This window comes from Mustela nivalis (assembly GCF_964662115.1).
Source record: "Mustela nivalis genome assembly, chromosome: 3".
Lineage (NCBI taxonomy): Eukaryota > Metazoa > Chordata > Mammalia > Carnivora > Mustelidae > Mustela > Mustela nivalis.
In genome coordinates this window covers 150,032,617-150,057,034 of record NC_139022.1, presented here as the reverse complement: position 1 = coordinate 150,057,034, position 24,418 = coordinate 150,032,617, and the positions used below count along the sequence as shown (strand labels likewise).

At 35.4% G+C, this 24,418-nt stretch overlaps 1 protein-coding gene across 6 annotated transcripts in view; it reads right to left on the bottom strand.

Annotated features, from left to right (window-relative positions):
- Nucleotides 1-1,793: 1,793 nt before the first annotated feature.
- Nucleotides 1,794-24,418, bottom strand: part of RICTOR (RPTOR independent companion of MTOR complex 2) — a 136,012-nt gene continuing 113,387 nt past the window's right edge. For 3 of the 6 annotated variants that reach the window (XM_082723410.1, XM_082723413.1, XM_082723415.1), the window contains 9 exons: nucleotides 22,429-23,437; nucleotides 22,075-22,146; nucleotides 18,455-18,632; nucleotides 17,569-17,653; nucleotides 16,556-16,789; nucleotides 8,403-8,558; nucleotides 7,969-8,092; nucleotides 6,413-6,551; nucleotides 1,794-6,288 (listed from right to left, as the gene is read on the bottom strand). In XM_082723410.1, the coding sequence (XP_082579536.1) occupies nucleotides 6,214-6,288; nucleotides 6,413-6,551; nucleotides 7,969-8,092; nucleotides 8,403-8,558; nucleotides 16,556-16,789; nucleotides 17,569-17,653; nucleotides 18,455-18,632; nucleotides 22,075-22,146; nucleotides 22,429-23,437 (2,072 nt within the window). In that variant the 3' untranslated portion in view covers nucleotides 1,794-6,213. The remainder of the gene's footprint in view (nucleotides 6,289-6,412; nucleotides 6,552-7,968; nucleotides 8,093-8,402; nucleotides 8,559-16,555; nucleotides 16,790-17,568; nucleotides 17,654-18,454; nucleotides 18,633-22,074; nucleotides 22,147-22,428; nucleotides 23,438-24,418) is intronic. The other 3 variants (XM_082723412.1, XM_082723411.1, XM_082723414.1) reach the window with 3 other exon arrangements.

Here is a 24,418-nt window from a genome sequence, read left to right as displayed (position 1 = left end):
CCAACCCTTGATTTTAGGTCAGGTCTCAATCTCAGGGTCATGAGTTTAAGCCCCACCTTGGGCTCCACGCTGGGCATGAAGCCTACTTAAAAACAAACAAACAAACAAAACAAAGTACCTAAAGCCAAATTAGTAATAGCTCTTAAAAAATATCAAGGTATTTTGATGGTGTGCAGGACTGGCATTAATGACCTATAAATATCACATCAACCCGGAGAGTGGTCCTCAGCTGCGTGGGTACCGCGATCACTCAGAGCAGGGACTTAGCCACACGGCAGAACCACGCACTTGCCAAAGGAGCTTGCTCGCGTTCTAGCATCTACCTGACTCAATGTTGATTCTAGCAAAACGGATTCTCCACTAGAATGTGTATTTATTGGGAAAATCAAGTTGAATTTGACAACTAGTATTTCTCCTAAGAGCTCTGTCAAAAGAAAACTGGCTTTCATATCAAAGAATCTACAAAATGTATTTAACATTTCCCATTAAGTAGAACTTTAGAAACCCCTGAAGAGACACAACAGGAGAAAAACCCTTCAGAATTAGTAGTTAAAAGATTTACAACACAGTAACTAAATATATTCAATTTAAAGTACCAAGGAAATGCAGTTGACTTTATCCTCTAGGATAAGCATTAAAGAGACCAAAGTTTTAGTGTATTTTGCTTTTTTTGAAATCAACACAAAAGTACTTGTTATGATCTCAATGACAGTCCCCCTCAATGTATGATGAAATCCTAGCCCCCAAAGATGACAGGTATTAGGAGATGGGGCCTTTGGGAGGTAATTAGGTCACAGGGCTGGAGGGAGCCCTCATGTACTTGGGATTAATGCTCTTGGGATACCCTGCAAGGCTCCTATTCCTTCTGTCATGTAGCGACACAACAAGCACTCTGGAAGAGGGCCCTCACTCAACTGTGCTAGCCCTCTGGCCTCAGATTTCCAGCCTCCAGAATGGCAGAAACAGATTTCTGTTGTTTGTAAACTACCCAGGCTGTGGTGGTGTTATAGAAGCCTGAATGGACTAAGACGATACTTTATTTTTGAGAACTTTTATGTACCAGAGAATTGGGTTTTTTCAAATGAAACAAACTTTCTGAAGTTTAGGTCCACATTTTCCAAAGATCAGCTGTCTAATGATTATTAAGTCTGCTTTTAGTTTATTTTGGGGTCAACTCTGTTTTTGTTGACCAACAAACATACACAGAAGGCGATGGGAAAATGATATACAGAAATGTACCTAAAGACCAATCTATCCAAACAAATCTATTTCTGAAAGTGAGATATATATTTTACCACATTTAGACAACTGTAAACTAGCTTTGACCTGGCTTTGACACTGAATTTTATTTTCCAGCCTTGGTAATTTCCCTCGTGGTATTCTCTTTTGCCACTAGGTGGCTGTACTGATAGCCCATCTGATCAAGACAGTTACTGCCTGAGAAATCAAGTACCTTCCACAGAAACGTCACCATCATACTCATCGTCTTTATTGTATATTATTTCCTCAAAAAATTCAGAACTATTCTGGCTAAAGATAGATCCATTTTTTCAAACACTCCATAATGATTTCAAGTTAAAAATAAAACCTGTAAAGTTATTTGTTTGATTAGATTATGAAGAATGTTTAAGTGTAGATCTCTCAAAACATCTGAATGAGCCACTAATGTATTACTGAACTAGACTCTTATCTGTGGTACCTAAAAATCATTTTTACTGGGAGTCACATGTGTCAGCCTCTATGGTACATAATTAAATCAACAGTGATTTTTAAAACTACAAACAGAACACAAGTTTTAAGAATTTTAAGTACATTTTATTAACAATGTATCCCTTTGATAAGACTATGCTTCAGGAGGCTTTTAATGCCCTTGACATAAACTGTACACATTATACAAAAACAAGAAAACCACACACACACAAAAAATCAAGGTGAGCAAAACCATTTGGGGACAAACCTTCTTTAAATTATACAGAACTCAATGAAATATTCTTACGGAAAATATATAAATACTTTTTCTTCTATGTTACAGTTATACAATATAAATCAGATTTCAATGTCTGTTCAGTGACCTACAAACACCAGAACCTCCAAATATGTAGCAGCTTATTACTAAATAAAAAAAAGATATCATGTGGCTAGGGAGCAGTAAGTCTGAGATTTTTTTCACAATCCCTTACCACTTTTCAAAACTAATTTACACCATTTGTTTTACAATGCAGCTTCAGGGTTTCTGTCAGGCCAGTAAAGGAGCATTTTTCAACTATTATCTATGAAAAATTTTTCTCTCTCCCCCGCTCTGCCCCAAGACTTTGTATTTTGTGCTAAATCAACCTATTTAGTGGCAAAATTACAAAGTATAGTTTTTGGCATAAATTATATTTTTCAAATTAAATATTTTGTAAAGAAAAACAAGATGTGCAATTATTGCATGCTGTGGCATAGCTATCCACCTACATTATAAAAATACTCCAGTGCGGGGGGAGGGGGAGCCACATCCTGCGTGAGTCATAAAAACCTACTATGAATGAGAAATACTTTGGGAACCTGGAACTTAAAGTAAAAAAAGAATGTTCCTAGAAAGATTCTCACAGATTTCAATATTGTCTGATAAGCACTGCTATCCATTTCACTAGGACACTGTTATAATGATACTCTCACTGTAGTGATACTCTTGAAATTAAGCTTGTGATAATGGATTTCCTGAATGGGGAGCCAAGGGAGACCTTTCCCAACTTACATTTTGGAAAACCTGAAATGTTCTTTTATTTCATCAGTTCTTCTCATAAAACTCTGTTAATTCTATCTTTTCTTTTTTCCCAAGTTTAATGGACTGTGAATTTTAGACAACACTGGAAGCATAAAACAAAAGGGGGAAAACCTTAACTCCAAAGGACTTTTTCCCAAGGTAGTTTTACAAAGCTAATCTCACACAAAATTAGCACCTCACTCTTACCATGCAAAAACAACTGCAGTTATAATTTGGATGACAATTTGATTAGTTTTTATTGCTCAATGATCTGTGCTTTAATGTGGGGATAAAAGGCATCCTCTGAATGGAATGAAAAAAAAAATTTATAAAGAGCAGTAGACAAATCTAAATAAGCATTGAAACCTCACTGTTGAACACTTTAATATGCCCTGAAAAACTCAACTTTAATTATCTCAAGCTCTGGATAAAAGAGCTAAAAAAGCTACCATTTCAAAAGACCTTGTACACATGATGTTAGAATAACTAGTATAAGAATGTATATCCCTCCAAAGAGCCTCTTTTAATGTCGCTGTCTTACAGAATGTACTTATGCTACTAATCTTTATTAGAAAAATTTTTATTAGGGAGACTTACCCCTTCAAATCTACCTAGGCATAAATAGGAAATAAAAGTATAAGAAATTTTAGACCATATTTAATTATTAATACTAATTTCTAATTTCCTTATTATTTACCAGTATTTACTTAGTATGTGAAGCTGAAATCTGTTCTTGAAAAAAAATTTCAATTAGAAATGACAGTTCACTTTACAATTAGATATTCACAGTTTACAACCAGCACAACTGCCCAAATTCCTCCAAATTGTTCAATAATTACCAATAGTACAAATTTATAGGACTAAGATTAATTCTAAAATCTTGAAAAACTACAGTATTGACATTATTTTGGTATTTTATAGTCTGGTAGTATCTATTATTTATAGATGATTTTTTCAATTATTTCTATTACCACTGACACCATTCCTAATCTTTTCTGCTATAATTTAATATTTTTAAACACTAAGTTAATCACTTGGCACTGCATGTGAGCATTTTTCATCATAAAAGTCTACCTTTATACAGATGAGTACTTGAAAACGTATTAGACCTGTCAGTGAAATATGGATAAACCAAATAGCACTATGCTTTTAAGTACAGACATTTTTTCTTAGATTACTGATAACCACAAAACTCTTGTCTCTCCAAACTAAGTGCTACAGACAATTATTATAATGTATACATACATGTCTTTCAAGGTAATAGTCAAACTGTTCAGGCTAATAGTAACAGAGACTTCATTTCAAGATGGATGAGTGAAGTGGGGTCCAGGATGCGGACAGTTGTGTGCGTGCGTGTGTATGTGTGTGTGTGTGTGTCACAAAGAATTACTGTTAACTTTTGAGGGATTAAACCACAGATTTTATATTCTATATTAACTGAGGTAGTGTTTAAAATGAATGTCTAAAATATGTCAACCCCATTATGAATAAGATTACTAAATTACCTCCTTTGGAGTTTTTAACCACTATTTGGTCTAGTAACTGACATTTGGTTCTCTGGAAGGCATTTTAGTCATCCAAGACCAAAGACCAAGGTGACAGGCAACGTTCTTAATAGTACTGTTAACATTTAAATAAACACTTGGGTTCAGTGATAAATTAAAGTTAAAAAAAATATTTTATTTTCACTTGGATTTTATGAGAGAAAATCTGAAGAACCACTTTTTAACATAAGCAGCAGCTTACAGCCCTTATCTGCTTTGTTATAAATGTAAGTTGCTACACAGTGCATGTAAGAACAATTCACTGAAGTGCAGTCGAAGAGGTGTTACGAAGTGAGATGAAATGTTTCATCCCAGTTGGAACTTTCAGTGCCAGTAAATTAAAAAGAAACAAAACCAAAACCAAACCAAAACAAAACAAAAAAACCAAAAAAACAAAAACTATCTCTGTGAGTTACGTTTTCTAGTTCACAGGGTTCTTTACAGAGATCTCAAAGAACAAGCCTGTTATAAAAAGGATCTGTACTATGGGAAAATATTACTCAAAGTACTAGGACTGTGTCAAAGCTGATGTGTTAACTGTAAAAATGGTATAAACAAATGAATTAAAAAAAGGTTCCTAATCAGTCCAGCTGGATTTTTTTCTATTTATATATAGACCTCAAAAAAGATAATCCTTTCATTTACAAGCATTCTACTGGTGATGGCCATGCTATTTTATATACAAATTTGCATATATGTTTAATTCCTGTAAAGATTTCCAAATATCTTTAAACATATACAAATTAAACATACAAATAAACAAAACCTTGCCCTCATCAACTTAATAACTTCACAAATATGATAAAGGCAATGACTGTACTGATAAACTCACCTATCACTGCATTCAGTTTGTGCAAAACAAGAACACTGATAGAAAATAATTAAATTACTGCTGCTTTAAAATTTGGTACTTAAGGCTTTTCACTACAATTTTTAATCATAATTCAAGTTGCATTTATGATTTTTTAAAAAGGAAATATGGCTCTTCTTTTCCCATGGAATGTGTAAACCGAAGGCAAACTTCTCTGTCAAGGGATCCAAAGTGTTACTGCTTTCTTTTGTTTTAGGTCTCAATTAATAGCACTTGTTCAAGTTCCTGTCTCAAATGGTGACATGGGAAGTTGATGAAAATGAGGAGTCCACTGAAAACATGTGCGTTTACAACTGGGAAATACTTTGAATTATAAAATGACATTCTGATTTGAATCAAGAACTGTAGTGAAAAACCTTAATTGTTTCAAATAACCTATACTAACACACTGCCACAAAACTGAAGAGACAGAAAACAAAACTGTTTGCAAGTCTAGTAACATAAAAATAACTTACAAGTCCTGGGTTGTTGAGGCTCTTCTTTTGCTTTGAGGTTACAAACCTCTGAAGTAGTGTTACAAATATTAAGAAAAATGTGGAAGGGCCGAAGTTCCCCCTCTAATACCAGCAGTTACAGCACACCCCACTGTGGGACAGGGTGTAGCCTCAGAGACACTGATTCCTGGTTTCCAGGAGTTAGTTAACAAACAAGGCATCTTTATATTTATCCTAAAAAAAGAATTCAGAAATAACTGTGTGAAGGGTGCTTCTGGATATCCTATTATTGTTCCACTGTTATTATGCTCTTAAAATGAAAAAATAGAAAACACCTATGTAGGTATTCAGTGCTTGGCTCTTGCATATTATGGAAACTAAAACTCGTAAAACTGTGGTAATGAGCAATGAACCCCCAGAGGGTTCAACAGGGAAAAGAGGAAGTTGTTTTGGTTAGGGAAGTCTGCGGTTCCAACTGTGCATGTACCAGTAATGGCTGGAACAGAAGATACTCCTGTCTTTGCTGCCCAGTCAGCCAGCATTTTCTGAGGCTTTTAGGAAATCCACAAATATGAATATATATAGCATTCATCTATATACATCATAACCATGAGGTCAGGATTCAGCAGATGTATCAACTATAGGTTGCTTTGGTGGTGTTGCCAGCACAGCCTCTGCTTCTTCATGCATCTAGGAAAGAAGTGGTGAACTGTGAATGACCTTCTAGTGTTATTGACAGATGGAATCTCTCTCTTAACCCCAAACACAGAATTATTCTTGAAAGTTAAATTTCAGAAATACAAATCTTACTTACTTGTAAAAACTGTACATCTTGAAATAATTCTTGTATGAACCTCCGACATGGAAGTCTAAATGTGCAGTGTGAGAGCAAATGGGAAACCTCAGAGTAAAGGCAGATGTCATCAAATGTTTGAGGATACTTCTCTTTAATTCTAAAACCAAAGAAAAGATGATGGTGTGATTAAAAACTATTAATAATGACTATTTTTCCTTCCAAAATACCACTTTTTAAATATTTTTTTCCTCCAGACATTGATCAGATGGTATATTTGGAATGATGGCATAAGAATATAAAATATTAAATATTTCTACCTCAAACTTTAAGTAGATATTTTAAGTTTGGGGTTATTAAGATGATTAAGAGAGTCAGAAATATTCTTTTTCACTAGCATGAGCAATGGCAAAACTTATTTATCAGCCTAAGATGACTAAACTATTTTCAAAATTAAGTTTAAAATATCCTTGACTGGGCTCTTTGTATCTTTCTACCTTCCAACACTGGCTTTTAGCTAAGATAGCATCGCAGAAGCGGGGGTAGGGTGGCACTGGGGTAACACACAGGCTAAGGACCCACTATTGTTGGAGCATCTGGCCAGGCGGTCTGCAGGGGGACCCTAGCATCTGAGTTACAGTTCTTTTAAAAGATCCACAGGAGACTCTGAGCTGCATTTCTTTGGGGGACCGCACTACTTTTAATAGCATAGATCAATGATGGTCATAGTTCAATCTGAATTTTCCTTTATTGTGTTGCTATGATTTAGGGGAGAAAAAATTAAAATCTTGCAACTTTTATTACAAGAAAAGAGGAAAATTAGGGATAAAATTAAACCAAGAAAATATCACTTATTTTTGTGTAGGCCGCCTTTCTCAAACTGTTCACTCTCAGGATTCGCATACTTTCTTAAAAATTAAAGAAGACCCCCCCCAAAGCTTGTTTTCTGTGGGCCTTGGCCATTGCTAATTACCATATTAGAAATTAAAATTGAGAAAACTTCAAAATATGTTTTAATTCATTTGAAAAACAAACCCATTACTTGTTAACATAAATGTATATATATATTTTTTTTTTTTGAGAGAGTGAGCAAGCAAGGGTGGGGGTGTTTGGATTGCGGGTGGTGGGGGCCCAGCGGACAAGAAGAAGGCGGATCCCAAGCAGACTGCCCTGAGTGTAGAGCCCAAAATGGGGTTCGATCTGAGATCATGACCTGAGCCAAAATGAAGAGTCAGATGCCTGACTGAGCCACCCAGGTACCCCATAAATATTTACATTTTAATGAAAAATCATTTTTTTAAAACCAAAAATGTGAGAGGAGTGGTATTTTACATTTTTTCAGATCTCTTTAAAGTCCAGCTTAATAGAAGATAGCTGGATTCACATACTTATTTCTGTGTTCAATCTTTGACCATACGTTATTTTGGTTGAAGTATGTGAAGAAAATCTAGCCTCACACAGATATACCATGCAGAACTACTGATGTAAGCTAATTAGTCTAACTTTTGAAGTATTTCAAGGATCTTTTTCACCCTAAAAAGCAGAACAAAGAATAGCCATGTTTATAGTTTACTTACGTTAAAAGGCCAGTTTCATGACATTTCGTTGATACTGAACTACTCAAATTAATGACTAATCTCAAGACTTCTTTGCGAAGGAGTATACGGCACATTGGTGTATCATCTGGAATTGTTTTAACACCTAAAAAAAAAGATGAAAATATTCTATCTTTATCATAATAGAAAATGATTGCAACTTGTGAGATTCTTTAAATCTTACCTAACGATCTCAAACTGAGATAAATTGCACCTAATCTGTCAATCATTTTGGGATCAAAATTCTAATGGAAGAGGAAGGCTAAGAGGATACCCAAGAGTAGCTCTAACAGTTGGCTAAGTACACCTGAATAAAACTGACTTGTAGTTTTGAGATAATTTCCAATACTTATCAACAACAACAAAACTAAGTATGGTTTTATTAACAATGCTTGGATGTAAATCTGCAAACTAACCTAGCAGCAGTTCTGTGCTTTTGGTGCTGCTGGCTGAGCCTTCTTGAGACACTCCATCACTGCATCCAGAAATCCCCGAAAACTTGGAAGGAACCACTTCTAAGGGATTATGGATCGTCTGCTCACACCAGTCAGAATATGGAATGTCTTGAAGGTCTGAAGAAAAAAATCAGTTATTTCTATTAAGGTATCATAATGGTTTAATTCCTATGCTTCGTTATATACCACAGAGGAGATGGTTTCTTATGATTTCTTTCCAGGTTTCAACAATTATTTTCCATGATGATCTTCCAAAGTAAATTTGTACTGCTCAGATAGTGAAATTTGTTGAATTCTAGAGACATTTATACACGAATTTTATTTTCCTAAATTACAAAATATATGAATATATGATTAAAGAATTCAAATAAAAGATGTACATAGAATAAAACAGAAATATATCTTATTGGGCGCCTGGGTGGCTCAGAGGGGTAAGCCGCTGCCTTCGGCTCCGGTCATGATCTCAGGGTTTGGGATCGAGTCCCGCATCGGGCTCTCTGCTCAGCAGGGAGCCTGCTTCCCTCTCTCTCTCTGCCTGCCTCTCTGCCTACTTGTGATCTCTGTCAAATGAATAAATAAAATCTTAAAAAAAAAAAAGAAATATATCTTATCTAACCCATCCCATATTTCCACCCCCACAATAAATACCTCTCCAAAGGGAAATACAGTTCAAAGTTTGACACACACACATATGTGCGCGTGTGTGTATTTTTTAAGGTTTTATTTATTTACTTGAGACAGAGAGGACACAGGAGGAGAGAAAGAGGGAAAGGCTGACTCCCTGATGAGCAGAGAGCCCGATGTAGGGCTTGATCCCAGGACTCTGAAATCATGAACTGAGCTGAAGGTAGAATTTAACCAATGAGCCACCCAGGCACCCCCAACATTTGTATCTTTTAAGATCTTTTGCTACTTTAACTTTGTTTTTCTGGTTCTTTGGGTGTGTAAGTGGGATTATGTTATATTTCTTATTCTGTGACTTTTCTCCCCATTTAATAATTACCAATATAAGAATTACACTTCCCTGAACTTATCAGTTCATCCCTTAGAATTAAATTTACTACACTACCCATGCATTGCTAAGGTACTCCTAGATGGGATTTTGAAGTCAACCAAATATCTCAGTATTGTTAAACTGACATTAACTTTTTTGATTTAAAATTCTCCTGAGCACTTACAATGATTAGAGCAAATGGACACCATCAGGAAGTCTTTGGCTATTCTTATAGAGAGTAACACTGGGCAACCTATAAAGTCATACAACCTTGGTACTATAAGAAATACTGGAAATTAATTGAAGTTTTTATCTCACGAAAGAAGAAAGATTCAGAGAGAGGAGATACAACTCAGCCAGAAGGTAAGAGCTTTTGACAGATGGTTCAGTACTCTTTCTACTATAGCATGTTGTCACAGTAGAGAACAAAAAAGCTCTATTTTTAAAACCCAAGAAACCAAACCAATGTCAATCTCTCCCAATGTTGTTTTCCTTTGAAGAGATATGACCCTTTCACCACACCTCTAAACACTTCCTATGATGATAATTTATAAAATAGTAAGTAGAAAATGCTTTGGTTCCTTGGAATAGATGATCTATAAATTTAGCATAGTTTTAAAATTTTGCTTATTACGGAAATCATGTGCCTTTCAGGCACTTAAAAGTAACACATGCTATTTAATCATTCATTGATTAAAAAAATAAAACTTAGGCCAAAAATCTGAGAACTGAAGATGTATATAAAAAACAGTAATGGGGGGCGCCTGGGTGGCTCAGTGGGTTAGGCCGCTGCCTTCGGCTCAGGTCATGATCTCAGGATCCTGGGATCGAGTCCCGCATCGGGCTCTCTGCTCAGCAGGGAGCCTGCTTCCCCCTCTCTCTCTCTGCCTGCCTCTCCGACTACTTGTGATTTCTCTCTGTCAAATAAATAAATAAAATCTTTGGAAAAAAAAAAAAAACACAGTAATGGGAGCGCCTGGGTAGCTCAGTGGGTTAAAGCCTCTGCCTTCGGCTTGGGTCATGATCCCAGGGTCCTGGGATCAAGCCCCATATCGGGCTCTCTACTCAGCAGGCAGCCTGCTTCCTGTTCTCTCTCTCTGCCTGCCTCTCTGCCTACTTGGGTGATCTCTGTCAAATAAATAAATAAAATCTTTAAAAAAAGAATAATATTAAAAAAAATAAAAAACAGTAGTGCTGAATAACCAGATAAGAGATGAATATATTATTTTAGAATCAGTACATATGCTACCCAGGGACTATGATGTCAAAGTATTTCAGCACAAGGAACAGTAAGAAAGTTCATTCATTCGGTCAACATGTTTCTGGAAAGTTATAAACTATTTCAGCCTCACTTTTAACCTACCATGACTCCTAGCATTTCTAACCTGTCAGAATCAGGTCCTATCTCTGAACATGTCAAGCATTCTCATTAAGAAAAACAAACAAAAACAAAAACAAAAACGAACAAACAAAAAAAACATTCCTCTAGGCACACTAGAACCATACAATGCATAAAAATCTGTGAAGGTGGCAGATGCAGAATACAATGTTACCAGATATCTTATTCCAACAGCCTTTCCTCTGAGCTTTAAATTTCTGAACCATTACCACCAGACCAGAAGTTTTAGACAAAGAAATGTCTTATGTTCAAGTCTAGATGTTCCTTTAAAATGATCATTAAATAGCACAGGGATTATTTTTTAGTCATCTGCCATGAACAATATGGAAGTCTTCTTCCTGATAAACAAAATCCTCGATATGGCCTACAGAAATGCTTCTCAAACTTTATTATGCATGTGAACAACCTGGGAGTCTCATGGAAGTGCAGATTCTAATTCTGCGCATAGCGTGGAGTTGGAGATTCTGCCTTTCTGACAAGCTCTCAGGTGATGCTGATGCTGCTAGTATGCTGGCCATACTTTAGGTACCAAGAGTTCTGCAGGACCTGCTCTCTGCCCATTTCTCCAGGCTGATCATATACCTCCTTCCCTCTGTCTAGGTTTTACTCACACAGATGTCTTTTTGGTCCCTACTACTCTCCATGAACGCTCTCATGAGAGAAAACCATTGCTTAGGCTGTTCACTCTGTCTTTAAATTTTCTATATTCCATCTTCACCTTTTTTAGCTTCTATTCATTCTTTAGATCATAGCTCAATAGTAACTTCTTCAGAAGTCTCTTTTTTGACCTGCCTACTTGGTTATATTCCTTTGCTGATACGATGTACCTATTCTTGACAGCACTTGTTACAAATGCAGTACTATATGCACATATTTGATTCACATATATTCACATACTGGACTGATCAAGTGATCAATCCATTCACCCATTTCTTTCCCCACTGAAAGCTCAAAGAGTGCAAGAACAGTGTTTATGTGTTTTGTTTTTTACTTTTCCCTCTCACAAATTTTTCCTGGCATCTAGTTTAATGCCTGACCCATGGCAGTAGCATAATAAATATTATGTTGAGGGCATGAATGAATGAAGGTTTGGCAACTTTTTAACCATTTGGCCTTCCTCCCTTCACACTTCTAAGATGGATATCAGTAGTAAACTGTAATCATTTCCCAATTCAGAGCTATTCTTCCCCTGCTGCTTCTTACTCTAACACATCTTATCACTGGCCAACCAGCTGAGAGGCTCTGATGGCTTCCAAGGTGAGCGCCTTTCCGTCTGCAGCACGTCTTTCGCAAGTCCCAAACCTCATGATGGTCTGCCTGATCACTCTCCCCACAACAATTCACAAATGGATTACAACAGAATTAGCTATCTTGTGACCAGGTACATGAAAGGTGGTTTCCCTATTTCTTATTTGATAAAATAAGTAGAAAACAGTAAAGTCAAGTCCATAGTAAGTACTTCCTAAGTAGCTGATGAATAAGTATACTAATGAAGCACAACTTGCAGAAACTAAAAACATCATAAATGATGGGAGTCAGAATGACTTAAAACACATTATTTTTTACAGTGTGCAATACATCAGAACAATACTGCCCAAACTTCTCACTCACAGAAAATGACAATAATTACATTTCGGAGCCCTGGACAGGGCTGTTCACAGGGTAAAATGCCTAGTCCAAGGGTCTGTCCAAACCCAGGCCCCAGAGGCATGGAAACATTGAGGGAATTAATGATTTCAGCACACCCATATCCTGTCTGTGGTGCATCAGCATGCTATAACCCATCAGTTGGAAAGCTCTTAATCAGAACACCAAGGAAAATTTTAGAAGAGTGACTCAGAGAACTTTGATATCACTAGGTTTTTCTGAGCATGGCTAAGTGATACTCACCAAGAAAAGGTACCCATGGAAACACTTTAAACACATATACAAACACCTATTAGTTGGAAGTTGCTAATATACATGTTGCCCAACTTATGATGGTTGGACTTTACAATGGTGCAAAAATGATACACGTTCAGTAGAAACTCTATTGCTTCAAATTTTGAATTTGGAAATTTTCCTGGATAGTGATGTGTGGTACGATCCTCTCTTGTGACACTGGACAGTGACAGTGAGCCACAGTTCTCAATCAGCCATATGATCATGAGGGTAAACAGTCAATACACTACAACCATTCTGTTCCCAAACACCTATTCTGTTTATCACTTCAGTACAGTATTTAATCAATTACATGAGAAAGCCAATACTTTATAAAATAAACTTTGTGTTGATGATTTTGCCCACCTATAGGCTAATGACAATGTTCTGAGCAGGTTTAAGATAGACTAACCTATAATGCTTGGTAGCTTAGGTATATTAAATGCATTTTTAAATTATTTTTATTAACATATGATGTATTATTTGCGCCAGGGGTACAGGTCTATAAATCATCAGGCTTACACATTTCACAGCACATACCCTCCCTAATGTCCATAACCCAACCACTCTCTCCCTACCCTCCTACCCCCTAGCAACCCTGTTTATTTTGTGAGATTGAGTCTCTTACGGTTTGTCTCCCTCCCAATCCCATCTTTTTTCAGTTTTTTCCTTCCCTACCTCCCAAATTCCTTGCCCTACCTCTCAAATTCCTCATATCAGAGAGATCATAACTGTCTTTCTCTGATTGACTTATTTCGCTCAGCATAATACCCTCCAGTTCCATCCACGTCATTGCAAATGGCAAGATTTCACGTCTTTTGATGGCTGCATCATATTCCATTGTATATATATACACCACATCTTCTTAATCCATTCATCTGTTGATGGACGTCTAGGCTCCTTCCATAGTTTGGCTATTGCAGACGCTGCTGTTATAAACATTTGGGTGCACATGCCCCTTCAGATCATTTTATCTTTAGGGTAAATACCCAGTAGTGCGACTGCTGGATCATAAGGTAGCTCTATTTTGAGCTTTTTGAGGAACCTCCATGCTGTTTTCCAGAGTAGCTGCACCAGCTTGCATTCCCACCAACAGTGTAGGAGGGTTCCCCTTTCTCTGCACCCTCACCAACATCTGTTGTTTCCTGACTTTTAAATGCATTTGACTTGTGATTTTTTTCAACTTAGGATGGGTTTATCGGGATGTAACTCCATCATGAGTTGGGGAAGATCTGCATATGGCATTTGTTGTATCATATAAGATAGCTGAATCTGGGTCTGCTCTCACCAAAAACATACTGTCTACTACAAAGTGGTATGTAGGTAGGTATTAGAAATATAAAAATGAAAAGACATGACAGTCCATACACTGAAAGAACTTAATGAGTGGAAGGGGGAAAATAATAATGACCAATATTGATTATAAGAGATCCATATACAAAGGACAATGAGAGTAAAGACGAAAGAATGTGAACATCTGACTTAGAGAGTGAAGGACAGCTTCACGTGTAAAATACTGACATCCAGGATGAGGTGGACCAGTCAAAGGGACTGTATGTTAGTTTCTGTATGGGGGCCAGGGGAAGAGGGAATAGCAGGGAAACACATTTTTCATGCCTGGAATTATGAAATACAAAGAAATCTGTTGCATTCCTATACACTACTAATGAGGTAGCAGAAAGAGAAATTAAGAAAACAATTCCATTTACGATTGTACCAAAAATAAGAAAATATCTGGAGAAAAAAATTAACCGAGGAAAAGACCTATATTCTGAAAACTTCAAAACACTGATGAAAGAAACTGAAGATGACACAAACAAAAGGAGAGATAATCTATGTTCATGGATTAGAAGAACCACTACTGATAGCATAACCATACTACCCAAAACAACCTTCAGATTTAATGCAATCCTATCAAAACAGCAACAAGTATTTTTCACAGAACGAGACCAATACTAAAATTTATATGGAATGGTGAAATACCTCAAATAGCCAAGTAATCTTATAAATTTCAAGATATAATACAAAGCTGAAATAATCAAAACAGTATGGTACTGGCACAAAAATAGACTCATAGATCACTGATACAGAGCAGAGTGAGGCCTGAAATAAACCCACACTTATTTGGTCAATGAGCCTAAGACAAATTATACAAGGGGGCCAGATTGTACAAGGGGGAAAGATAATTTTATTAACAGATGGTGCTGGAAATACTGGACAGCTACATGCAAAAGAATGAAACTGGACCACTTTCATTCCACTTTCACACCATACACAAAAGTAAGACCCAAGGTAAGACCTGAAACCACAGAACCCTTAAGAGAAAATAACAGGTACTAATTTCTTTGACATTAGCTATGGGAACATTTCTCCAGATACGCCTCCTATGGCAAGGGAAACAAAAATTTAAAAATTACTGGGACTACACTAAAATAAAAAGACTTTTATTTTTAAGCAAAGAAAACCATCAACAAAAGAGTAAGTTAACCTACTGAATGGGAGAAGACATCTGTAAGTGACATATGCAATAATGGCTTAAAATCCAAACTATATAAAGAACTTATATAACTCAAAACCAAAAAAAAACCAAATAATCCAATTAAAAATGAGCAGAGGACCTGTACATTTTTACAAAGAAGGCATACAGATGGCCAGCAGACACATGAAAAGATGCTCAACATCATTCATCATCAGGGAAATGCAAATCAAAACTACAACGAGATACCATTTCACATCTCTTAGAATGGCTAAAATCAAAACACAAAAAACAACAACTGCAGGTGAGGATGTGGAGAAAAAGGAACCCTCATGCGCTGCTGATGAGAATGCCCTTTACAGTACAGCCACTGTAGAAAACAGTATGGAAATTCCTGAAAAAAAGATTAAAAATGGAAATACCACATGATCCAGTTATACTGGGAATTTACTCAAAGAAAACAAAAACACTAATTTGAGAAGATATATATATTCCTATGTTTACTGCAGCATTACTTACAATAGCCAAGATACGGAATACCCAAGTGAGTTTTCATAGTGACTGGCTAAAGATGTGGTATAGAAATGCAATAGAGTATTACTTGGCTATAAAAAAGAATGGTATTTTGCCATTTGCAACAGCACCGGATGGATGGACCTAGAGAGAATAGTGTTAACTGAAGTCATCAGAAAAGACAAATACCCTATGATTTCACTCATATGTAGAATTTAATAAAACAAGCAAACAAAGAAACACAAATAAAAGAGACTCTAGAACACAGCAAACAAAATGATGACTGCCAGAAGAGAGGTGGGTAGGGCCATGGGTGAAAGAGATAAAGAGGATCAAGAACACATTTATCTTGATGAATATACAGAATTAATGACTCACTATACTGTATACCTGAAACGAATATAACACTGTAAGTTAATTATCCTGGAATTAAAAAATAATTTAAAGAGAAGAAAAACAGAATTGCTGAATCATCATACTGTACATCTGAAACTAATGTAACATTTTATGTTAATAATAGTCCAACGGGGAAAAAAAAGACAATATATCACACAAAGAATCTGTGTGATCTTGTGTGGTGGGCATGAATAGCCAGTAAAGAACTGTCAACAGACTAATCCCAGGGAAGACTATGAAAGATGAATTGGAAGGGGCCAAACACTAACCTCCAATCTTCTAATAGGGAAATGCTGAGTGACTGAACTAAGGCTGAAGTAGTAAGAACTGAATTAAGAGGGATGGTCAACAGAAGTGGGACATGGCTTGTGACTGGAGCACATTCAAATTAGGTAGAGAAGGACATAATCACTTACCTGAATGACTACATATTGCACTTAGTTGATTACTGGGCTGGAAACCCAGAATTTCGATACAGACGCAATAAAGGCAGTTATCATCTGTATGCTCCTGTAATCCAGTGTCTTCTGTACTTTCTAAAAACAGAGAAGCATCTGAATGGATTGAATTCATTATTTCCGTAAGACTCATCTGCTGTCGTAGCAAGTGAAAAGAGTTTTTTACAAGACCTCCAGTTCCAGATGGAAGACCTGTGCATAAGTAAATATGAAACAAAATCTGATAAAGATAGTATCAATGACACCTCTTTTCAAGATGTCTCGAACTACATGAATTTTTAAAGAAGGAATATAAGCAAAGAAAACCAGAACTCTTTTTATGACTCAAAATCTTAACTTTAACTGGGGAGAAAAAAAGAGTGATTTGCTTAAAATTAGGAAAATAAAGTTAACAGATAAACTTATATTACTTTAATATAAAATTTTAAATGAAAATGGAAAACTAAAATCATACAATTAAGACATGATTTCAATTATTCTCAGTAACTCTATAAAGAAATGTAATAATTCTGAGTCTAAAGAGGTACTAAAAAAAAATCAAGATTATGAAGCTTTAAACTATGACTAACATGCATATATTCATTATAATCTTATTGTTCATTATAAAGAGAATCAAGTAATATTTAAGTACATTTTTCTCTCTCTCCTTTCCCCCAAACACCTTTGAGAATCAGAATCACAAATTTTTCATGCATTCGTTTTTAAAAATAGAATCAAATGATCTAGTTTTTGTCTTCTTGAGAGGCTGGGTAGAACAGTTACAGTCCCTCACAAAAATATACTGTGGTTTAGTTTTAAATTGACTCAAAAAATTATTTTGGCATAATTTTTAAGTTGACCCAAAAGTAAGTATGTCTGAATTTTTAATGTCATCCTACTGAAAAAATTTTCTTTTTCATCAACTTTGTTTTAAAAAGAATTTTCTTTTTAATACAAAGAAGAGTCTCATGAAAACAAAAACCATGCATTACCTCCTGCCTCATGAGCAAACACTCTGGCACCTCGATCATCGTGTGGAGGTATGTTTTTTGTCTGGAAATAGGGAATATCCTTTACCTAAAACACATCAATTATGAAGAAGTTCACTTTATGAAATTAGCAAAATTAAACAAAATGCAATTTAAATAGAATTACTACAGCACATGAACTTAAAACAAAAAGTTCACTAAAGGAGGTTAAATTACCAAAACTTGATAAAATAACAAATAATCCTTAAAGTTTTCATCTACTTTTAGTAATTTAAATAAATATTAAAATAATTGCTTTTAGAATTTATCTAAAATGTCTTTAGACTCCTGAACAAATGTGGATTCTTTAGTGCTGTATCATATAGGTATTTGTGAGTATCTCGTGGGATTAGGACAACTTTATATTACTGGACACATGTGGCTGTCCTATGTAGGATAAACAGGTTCATGGATTAAAAAACAAAAAAACAAAAAACAAGGAATATACTGTATACCTCGAATTTACACAACTTTGTGTTCAATGTCAAAAAACAAAAAAAGACAGAAACACAAGGATAAATCAAATGTGATTAAAAAGCAAAGTAAGAATTCACTAAACTCCTATAGAGAATATACTGGTAAAGAAATCAAACAAGATGCTGTTTTACTATGGGAAGAGAAGGAAGTATAATGTTCTGGGGACTTGGAATGGTGTATACCACCAAATGGTATACACCTCAAAAAAGCACAGAACAGTTGAGAAACGTGAAATAATTTTCATCACAAAATGTTTTTAAGCAAAACTGCCTTAAAAATAATTATCTTCTCCCCAAATAGTAATCACTTAAATTGTAATTTCTAGTAAGCAGTTATACAATATGAAATAATAAGAATACAGAATTCATGATACCTGGAATATATCATTGATGTCTACTGGAAGAGCAAGACCAATATAGTCATCGGAACTACCATATGTTGCACTGGATACCATGGACCTCACTGAGGAGGATCGCTGCAGGGTATTTTGATTAATAGGACTTAATAAATCTTCTTTATCTAATGAAGCATAACTTAAAGCTTTCATGAACCTATAAAACCATAAAAAAACCCATTTGCATTAGTTTCTTGATTTGTAGTATTTATCATATAGAGAAATTATAATTTTTGTAACTTTTTAGCTAGCCAAGTACGAAACAGTGGTACCTTTTTTATTAGGAGCATATAAACACCTGGAATCATTTAGCTGTTATAAAATGATATACAAAATACATCTGTAATGGGACTGTTATGAAAAACAACTACAATGGCCTCCTAGGTTAAAGTGAAAAGGTGGGCAATTAAGATAACTTTTAGTATCTAGAATTTAAAAAAAAAAAAAAAATGACCCCAGAAGTCACAGGTATGATCCAAACACTATCTTCACAATCATTTCAAACTAGTAAATTTGCTATCATACAACCAAGGGCATTTAACATTATTTTTATGAAAAATAAGAACAATTATCATCCTTTGTGTGGTAATTACTTTAATGGCTATAGGAACAAGATTTATGTAACACAGCAGAAAGACACAAAACAGCAATTATGTTATCATTTGTAAATATTACAAGGCACTTTTATTTAAAGCACCGATACTTCCTCAATGCACTCCTTGCTAGTGACTCCATAATAAATATGGTATACTGATTATTTCCATAAGATACCGATTTCTTATTCATGCAACATACATGCTAAAATATTTATTAGGCACTTGCTTCATATACACAAGGCACTACACAAGGCTCCAGTTAATGTACATTGGCATTGAGAAACCCAAGTCATTTAAAATGTAACAATGTAGCCTGATATTTTAAAAGGAATTATTTAATAATGCACACAAAAGAAATCCTCTAAAATTGTAACTATTAAGATTATCATACTGGGGATCCCTGGGTGGCTCAGTCAGTTAAATGTCTGCCTTTAGTTCAGGTCAGATCCCAGGGTCCCACACAGAGCTCCTTGCTCAGCGCAGTCTGCTTTTCCCTCAGCTTGTGTTTCTCTCTCTGACAAATAAAAAAAAATCTTAAAAAAATTTTTTTATCATAGTAAAAACCACTAACTGAAATTGACAAATATCATAAAATGGGTCAGTGGTTTTAAAATTATATTGTTAAACCTCTCTTACTTCACAGAACTCTTCTTCAAAGGAGTACTGAAGGTGAAAGGAGGAATTATTGGATTACTTGCCCTCCCAATCCCTACTTCAACCGACTAGCTCCGTTTTAATCTATTCTGCAAACCAGGTTTTCACAGAATTGCTTTTGTGAAAAAAGAGATTCTCTAGTTAAAATGCAGTATTTGAAAAGCTTAAAACCACTGATCTAGTCCAAATTCTCTTAGATAAGGCAACTAAGGTCTAGATATTTCAAAATTCATGAACCTTCCCACACAGATTCATAATAGTGAGCAACTGAGGTCTGCCTAGTTTTGTTCTGGGCTGATGAAGTGTTGCAAAGCTGTTGAAGTCTAGGCAGATGAGACATCAAGGCATAGTTTATGAAACGTTGTTTCAAGTTCATTCACTCAGTGCCAGGATTAGTTAGGATTAAGAACTCCTACTTCAGTGTTTGTTCTACATTGTCCCAAGGAAATAACTCAGTGAGATATGATTTTTAAGACTGCTGTGTCAGGCTCTCCATTATACCACAGGCATCTGCATGCTTACCCTTTTAATTTTATAAGGAAACAAAACAAGTAACAACAGTCCTTCTTTGCCTAGATTCCAAACTGTTATCTTAAAGTAAATGTGTAGTTAGCTTCCATCACTTTCATTTTCTCTGAACTAACCAAAGGTAAGAAGTAGGAATAGAAACACTAATGCCAACACGACTTTTTTCCTCCGTGGAACCTGGTACACACATAATAGGTACGAAATACAATTTGAAAAACAAACGAAAGATTTGATAAACATAAAGTTCTGCTATGCTGTCATGCCTCTGTACAAGCTGTTCCTGTCTCCTGTTTTTTCTTGTTTTTATTTTTTTCCCTCCCAATAAAAACATCCATTCAACTTTAATCCAGGAGTAAAATTTCCAAATAACTTTCTCCTGATCTAACAGAGAATACAGGAAATAAGATTCTAAGAACCCAGACTGGTTAAGATATAAGTGACTGGGGGTAGCTATCTTTTCTGGTCTATTCTTCAGAATATTTAAACAGTGCATCTCTCTCTATGCCTTCAACAATTTGAACAGAAATGCCTGCTTTGACGGGATATAATCAACCTAACTGAATGGTTCAGAGTTAACAGCACCTTGGTTATTTTACTGAGCTGTATGACAATACTACTTCTACTGCTTATTTTGCTGTGCTAGGTTACTTACTGGCCCTGGCTGTGCAGTGACCTTTTGAGTTTTTAAATTTTTTATTGTACTACAAAAGCTTCCTTCTTTGCTACCAATTTTATCAGCTGTCCTTTCCCATTATAGTGCTCCTACCAATCAGAAGCTTCTAATTGTTGCTCCTATAGGCCTAAAACCCCATTATCCAAGCTTGTTAGAATAAGTATCAACTTTGACTATGTGTTGGAGGTACCTCTTCTGAACACAATTCATGAACCTTACTGATAGATTTAGAGTAGTGAGCTATTAAGAGATCTGCCTATCTTTGTTCTGAATTGGTGAGGCTGTCAAAGATGGGTAAGTTTCTGTATGAGACATTATTGCATAATTTATAAAATTCTATCACACCGGGTATAATTTATTATCTGCTACAAAGGAACCCCTTCTACTAAGTGCATTAGCATTACTGAAATATTAAGAATATTATTATTACTATTAATATTATTAAGAATTTGGTTCTATAAAACCCAAATGGGTTACATAAAGAAATAACTACCCATAATGCCAATGATGATGATGATGATATGTCAAGCATTATTCTTGGTATTTCACAAATACTAATCCATTTAAATAAATGGGAATTAATAACCAAAAATGAAGTAAATTTTTTTAAGTATTTGGCCCAACAAAAACAAGCAAAACAGGGGTGCCTGGGCGGCTCAGTAGTTAAGCATCTGCCTTTGGCTCAGGTCATGATGCCAGGGTCCTGGGATAGAGTCCTGCATCGCGCTCCCTGCTCAACAGGAAGCCTGCTTCTCCCTCTCTCCCACTCCTCCCTGCTTGTGTTCACTCTCTCTCGCTATGTCTCTCTCTGTCAAATAAATAAATTAAATCTTTAAAAAAAAATAGGTACAGAAATCTTTGTAACAAATTTTACATTTCATATATTTTAAAGGTAAAATCAAATTATTTATTTTGATCAACTTGGTCACAGTCTTTAGACATGGCATAGAAATTCCCTAATAATAGTTCTTGAGCATAGACAAACTGCTACTGCTGAATTCTGAGGGCCAAGTAATCCATGTAATGTTTATTAGGTTCCTACTATATAATCACAGCTACTTAAGACAAACTGAGAATTTTACTAAAATTTGTAGTTAGAAAATATAGTAAAAATAAAGGTCAACTTTTGGAGCCTTAAATTGACCTACCTGAAAAAGTTGTTTGTTATTGTAGGTCTTAAGCTCCTGATTCCCCCGACATGCTTCTTTTTAAAATCGATCCTTGCAGAAGCGAGAAATAAAAAAAAGCTTGTGACTTGTGTGTCCTTGCAAACCATATATGTTTATTTTCAGGGCCTAAAAGAATTTCTTTTCCCCCCTCGCAGCTGCAAGAATCCATTTCAAATCATATCGGGTAACTAGGAGCTTATAGCCTACCATAGTAAGCAATTATAATTGGTCAGTTCTGAGGCTTATGTAGATGTAAAACCTGTCTACTAATGCTTTCCATTTAAATCTGTTAAAATGCAACCATAATTGTTCATTAAATGTGTATTTGCTCACCTGCTTGGTGTTAACCTGGACTCAAAACTGTTGGCCTTCATGGTGATGGTATCAGTAAATAGCACGTCTTTTGCTGGAGATGCCAAAGCTTCAGAATGAGATAAGGATGGATGCATTCTTTGTTGCTGTAATCTTTTCAGCGTAGCGTAGCCAAAGGCATCTCTAGAACTCGTGTAACTAAAGTTACAATCTGCTAGACTTTTAATCGTAGCAATTGAGGGTGCTTTAAGGGACTGTGCTCTTCTAGGAAGTGTATGAGAAGAACCTGGAGGCACCAGGGACACTGAGTTTGATTTGGAGAGAGACAGATGGTTAGACTGTGGCGTCAAATAGTGGCTTGTCTTAACAGTTTTAGTACTTACCACAGTACTCATACTTCCACAGTCTGTGTCCACAGTTGTAGCATCAACACCTACTGTCTCTCGTGAAGGACTTGAACTCATTGAACTTATGCCACTTGTTGTAGTGTCTGTATTAAAACTTTGGCTACGTATCTTCATTTGTGAGCTTGTTGAACTTTCTACAACTAATCTCTCTCGGCTTGTGTTTTCTCTGTGATTCTCTGTACCAAGACTCTTGGTGAATTTTAAGTCATTCTCTCCAATACTTGGAGTACTACCAGTGTCTTCAATGTGCTTATTCCCAACAAATGAAGTTTCTAATTGTAATGTTTTCTGTACTGTGGATATGGGTGTGAAATCATCACTATGATTAAAGTCAACACTGGGCTCCGTAAGCGTTCTGATCCGCCTGTTGTTTGCCTTATTTTCAGATGACAGTTTCCCTCCTTTCGGATCACTGCTACTGCGATGTTTTTTATTAGGCAAAGTAAGTGAATTTAAGATACGATTCTTCACAAGTTTACTAGAAGCAAAGAAAGGGAATGAATTTTTATCCTTTATAGGTCCAGGTCGATCATAAAATGCTGGTTCTGTATCTTCATTGATGTCAAGAAAAAATGTACTGGTAGAGCTGCTTCCAAACCGGTCATCCTCCATTATGAACATACCTATGATCAAAAGATTGTTAATACAAGCACATCAAAAATGACAAAACAAAATCATGGCAACTATTTGTGACGTATTTTAATAATTCTTTGTTGAATAGTCATCTGGGGAAAAAATTTTCAAAAATAAAGGGTTAAACTGCTGAGGAGCCACGTTAGAAAAAAAAAAAAAGAAAGAAAAAAAAGAACTTCTTGAGACCAAGTGTTTGAACTTAAATAAAAATGTGGTATTATGTTATTGTGAGGAACTTCTGTTATTTCCCAAGAAAAACTATAGGGTTCCTTATAGCACAGTTTACATGAAGTAGTTTTTTGCTCTCTGTTTTAATGGCACAGAGTTTCCAAAACCTCCAAATATTCGAGATAAAATTAAAGGAAAAAGGAGATTTGACCATGGATGTTCACTAAGTTGGCAGAGATTCCTGTTAGCTTATTTTTCAAATCATAATAGATGGGAGATATTAATCTTACAAGAAGTGAATTCTTCTTCTTAAAATATACTTATAATGAGCCAAGTCACAGCATTTTAAATTCATGTTTAAATCAATTAGGCTTATTTATTTTGCTTTAGGTACTAAGGATCTCACCTAAATTCAGTGTCTAATAAAAAAGAAAAAGACTCAATCTGGGTCAATGCCATCTATGATATCCTATCCTATTTTTATTTTTAACTTTTTGTTCAGTAATTATAAACTACTTGAAATTTATTTTGAAAGAAAGCAAAATAAAATCCCAAAGAAACTTGCATATTGTATTTTCAGATTTTGTCAATTCTAAGATACATTTTTCCACAGATAATTCTAAAATCAGAATGCATCTTATAATCAGTGGTATGTCCTAGTTTAATAGGCAGTATTTTTTTCTTCTTTTTTAGTGGTTCATAAAATACTGATGCATCTTATAATTCACAGCATCTTAGGCCTGGTGAAATACGGTTTGAAAAATGTTGCACTATCTTTTTAAAAAGAACTATGTCTTAAATTT